The sequence below is a fragment of the Cryptomeria japonica genome, chromosome 10 (genome assembly GCF_030272615.1).
Source record: "Cryptomeria japonica chromosome 10, Sugi_1.0, whole genome shotgun sequence".
Lineage (NCBI taxonomy): Eukaryota > Viridiplantae > Streptophyta > Pinopsida > Cupressales > Cupressaceae > Cryptomeria > Cryptomeria japonica.
In genome coordinates this window covers 272,827,927-272,831,756 of record NC_081414.1, presented here as the reverse complement: position 1 = coordinate 272,831,756, position 3,830 = coordinate 272,827,927, and the positions used below count along the sequence as shown (strand labels likewise).

At 30.2% G+C, this 3,830-nt stretch overlaps 1 protein-coding gene across 1 annotated transcript; it reads left to right on the top strand.

Annotated features, from left to right (window-relative positions):
- The first annotated feature begins 1,740 nt into the window (after positions 1–1,740).
- LOC131035486 (uncharacterized) lies at positions 1,741–2,779 on the top strand. Its single transcript, XM_057967192.2, has 2 exons — positions 1,741–1,999; positions 2,335–2,779. Exons 1-2 carry the CDS (start codon positions 1,816–1,818, stop codon positions 2,574–2,576), a joined length of 426 nt encoding a protein of 141 aa, XP_057823175.2. The 5' UTR covers positions 1,741–1,815; the 3' UTR covers positions 2,577–2,779.
- The last annotated feature ends 1,051 nt before the right edge of the window (positions 2,780–3,830 follow it).

The window sequence follows — 3,830 nt, the reverse complement described above, 5'->3', positions numbered from 1 at the left end:
AAAAAAATTAACACACACAAAAATTGCTTAACAATAAATAAATCTCTTCATTCATTCCAATGAGATTACAAACCTTCTTGATCACAAGATCAAGGATTAGCTCATCAAAATGATCAAAGACATGTAAAATATTACAATTCTACCACAATAAATAGAGGTCTTTGACACATTAATGTCAACTAAAAATAGAAAAGATGAACACATATCCATGCACAGTTGTAGTTATTTATTTCATGTTGATTATATTTTTAGAGCTCCTATTTTTAACTCTTGCAAACAATAGTTTTTCCCATGCAATGTGGGAGAAATTACCATGCCAACTTTTATGTTTAGAAATCCCATTTTTAACTCAAGTAGGAAACTCCAAAAAAATTTAATGAAATTCATGCAATGTGGGAAAATTACATTCTAACATTATATTTATGTATCTTCTCCTTTCATAATAAAGTCATATGTTTGTGTAGGTTTCAAATTACAACTCCAACATTATATTTATGTATCTTCTCCTTTCATGTCATATTTTTGTGTATGCTTCAATATTTTTATTTATATCTAAGTGGTTGTGTGGCTTAACTTAAACAATTATAGCTTTATATCAATAACACTTTAATCTCTTAAGCAATTTTTTTGTTGAGTAGATTCAAAATCAAGCATTTCTTTTTCAATCATTTAATTCGTTTCTTTTTGTTGGTCTTTCCATTAGACTTTCTTAAGCTAGATTAGAGCAGCTTAAAAAATTATTCTCATCTTATACTTCTCATTCTTCATTATTCTCTACTGTGTGTGAATCTCGTTAGAGAAACTTAACCTTATAGAAGGCTTGCAATACGTATCATTTTAAAAGTATTAAAAAATAATTGTAAAAATAAAATAAAAAGACTTAATAAATAGAAGTGACTGTTTCTTAGAGAAAATTCATTTAGTATTAAATATATTTGCTAAAATATGAATAGAATTTTGAGTAAATACTAACATTTAAGAAAAAATTTGTTAATTAATAAAATATATAATAAAATAACAGTCCTAATTCCTTTTGGGATTAAAAAATATGAAATATCTATCTTTATAAATTAAATTTAAGTAGAAGCTTCCGCCAACTATATATTGATGACTTAGTAGTAAACACCTTTATTTTTAAAAAAAATTTAATAAAAATAATAATTCTAACGAAAAAAACACATTTTTTCACTGCTGTACCTAATTTGACCACTAAAAAACGTTCCAGAACCATCTCAATGGCCAGCAAATTTATCCTGTGTTTTATGTCAATTGTACAAACTGGGAGTCATAATTCAACCAAATAACCTTTTATTATAAGAAAACATGGGTTTTCCCCAATTGATATCCCAGTCTCCACACATCATAACTAATGCACCCAAAAAGGAATCAAGTAGAAAATGACCTGCACATCCTGTACAAATGGAAGCAAACATTCAACAAATACAGGCTCAACAAAACTTTAACTGACAAATAAGTCTTTAATATGTTACTGTGGCGAATAAGTTGCCAAGAAAGTCCAGGCCACTAAAAAAGCCTGAGAAAAATGAAGAAAAGTGGTTCCCAGTGTATTTTGTTGATTGGTGGTGAAGATGAATGGTAAAAGCGTTCATACTATATAAGGGTTACAATATGGATATATATTGCATAGTGCAGCATTGACATAAAGTATTTTACTGTTTCTTAGTGGAGTAGGTACAAGCGCACATAACATGATTCCTCTGTTACAACTCTTATATAATACCTTGGGTCATTTGTTTTAGTCCATCTCCTTCCCTGCTCTTCACATTGAAATATACCCAAGAAGATTTGAACAAGATGGGAGCTTTGAACACTAAAGCTGCTCTTCTATGGATGGTTCTGATTTGCTTCTGCAATTTTAATTCCATAACAATGGTAGATGCAAGGGATTTGGTGGTAGGAGGAGAAAAATGGCATTTTGGGTTCAATTACACTGATTGGGCTCTCAAATCTGCTCCATTTTATGTTAATGATGTTTTGGGTAACTAATATTCTATTCGCTTGTTTACTGTATTTTATATCTATGTAAAAATATCTTGAATTTTACTGTGTAGTTTTTTTTGTTTACATCAATTTTCAGATCATACTTTATGATCTATTATCTCATGGTTTTTTCATTCTGATATTAGATCATAGAATATGATCTGAAATGTTGATGCAAACAAAAATCTACACAATAAAATCCAAAAACTAAACAGTGATCTTAATGAATTACACAATAGAGTCCAGAAACTAAACGACAATCTTAATGAACTGTAGAAATCTAATCTTTCTTATATTGAACTTACCTTAATCAGATTTTTTGTGTTGTTGCAGTGTTTAAATATGCCCGTCCCAATGGCAGCATCTTCCATGACGTTTGGAGGATTCACCAAGTCCAGAAATTTAAGATGTGTAATCTCCAAGGAGCACAGCGTCTTGCACATGAAAACAGTGGTGTTGATGAGGGTTTCAGATATAAACTGAAGGAGAAAAAGCCATATTATATTGCTTGTGGGATTCGTGATGGGTTTCACTGTAATGTTGGCCTGATGAAGTTTAGTCTCCAGCCCATCTGACTCTTCTCATAATACACAACTCTAAAATGGATCTCAGATCTGTGCACTTTCTTTCAGCAGAAATTGATGTTAACATAGTCTTCCTCCACCGAATAAAATGTAGCTAGACTGGGAAAATAGGTTTGTACGGCAGTTGTTCCAAGAGAGTGTTTACATTATTGAACTAGTATTGATGTTTTTGGCCACCAAAACTTATCATATGAGTCGTGAGAATATCATGTTATAATAATAGGATAATTAATTTTAATAATACAAATAAATACATTTTTGTTAATAAATTATGTGTGAAGGGTTTATGTCGTAATTGAGAAAGTTGGATTGTAATGATTGTTTTTTGTTATTATTATTATTTTTTTCAATTTTTAATTATTAATTCGATTGATCAAGTATCTTTTATCTAATTTAAAAGTTTCAACTTTGGAATTTTTTAACTACAAGCATGACAACTACTTTATGTCACCATTCATACATTTGCACTAAAATGTGGTAAACTTTCAAAGTTAGGATCTTCTCTAGACCAAGACCTTAAGGGTTCCTTTCTAATGACCTTGCCTACTTATCACTTGTAGAAAACAAAGGCTTCATAGTATGTACACCATTGATTTAAAGAGTATTCATCTTCTCCTCTTATATGAGATCTCTAGTCTTATTTTTAACCACTATTCACTGAGCTTTAACTTCCAAATCAATTCAATTACAATAGAATGATAACAATCACATTTCAATTAAGTGTTGGTTCCATGCCAATCATTAGTCTACAAACACAAACAAACTACATAGGGACTATATCATTCTAACATTTTGTGTTTACATAATGATTGACTCAAGTATATACTATCTATAAACAACGTGGCTAGTTCATGCATGTGTTGCACATACATAGCTGATTAGCTCTTATACATTTCATAGGTACACCTAGGGGTTAACCCAAGAATGTGTCAACTATACACAAAATGAATAGCTCATACAGATATCACATGTATTGTGACTAGCTTAAACATATGCCACATGTGCATAACTTATGATTGTATCATATACCCACATCACATGTACGTGATGTAAATAACTTAAACATCACATGTTCACATAAAGTTAAACTAAAAGAAAGAAAGTGCTTGTAGTCTTATTGTAAGCATCTTCCTCTTTACATGATTCACTAACAATGATGTAGCAACATCTAGAGGTGTAAGAAAAATCATGTATCATAAAAAATATTTTATTTTAAATTTTGTTTGATGGCAAATACCCATAAAG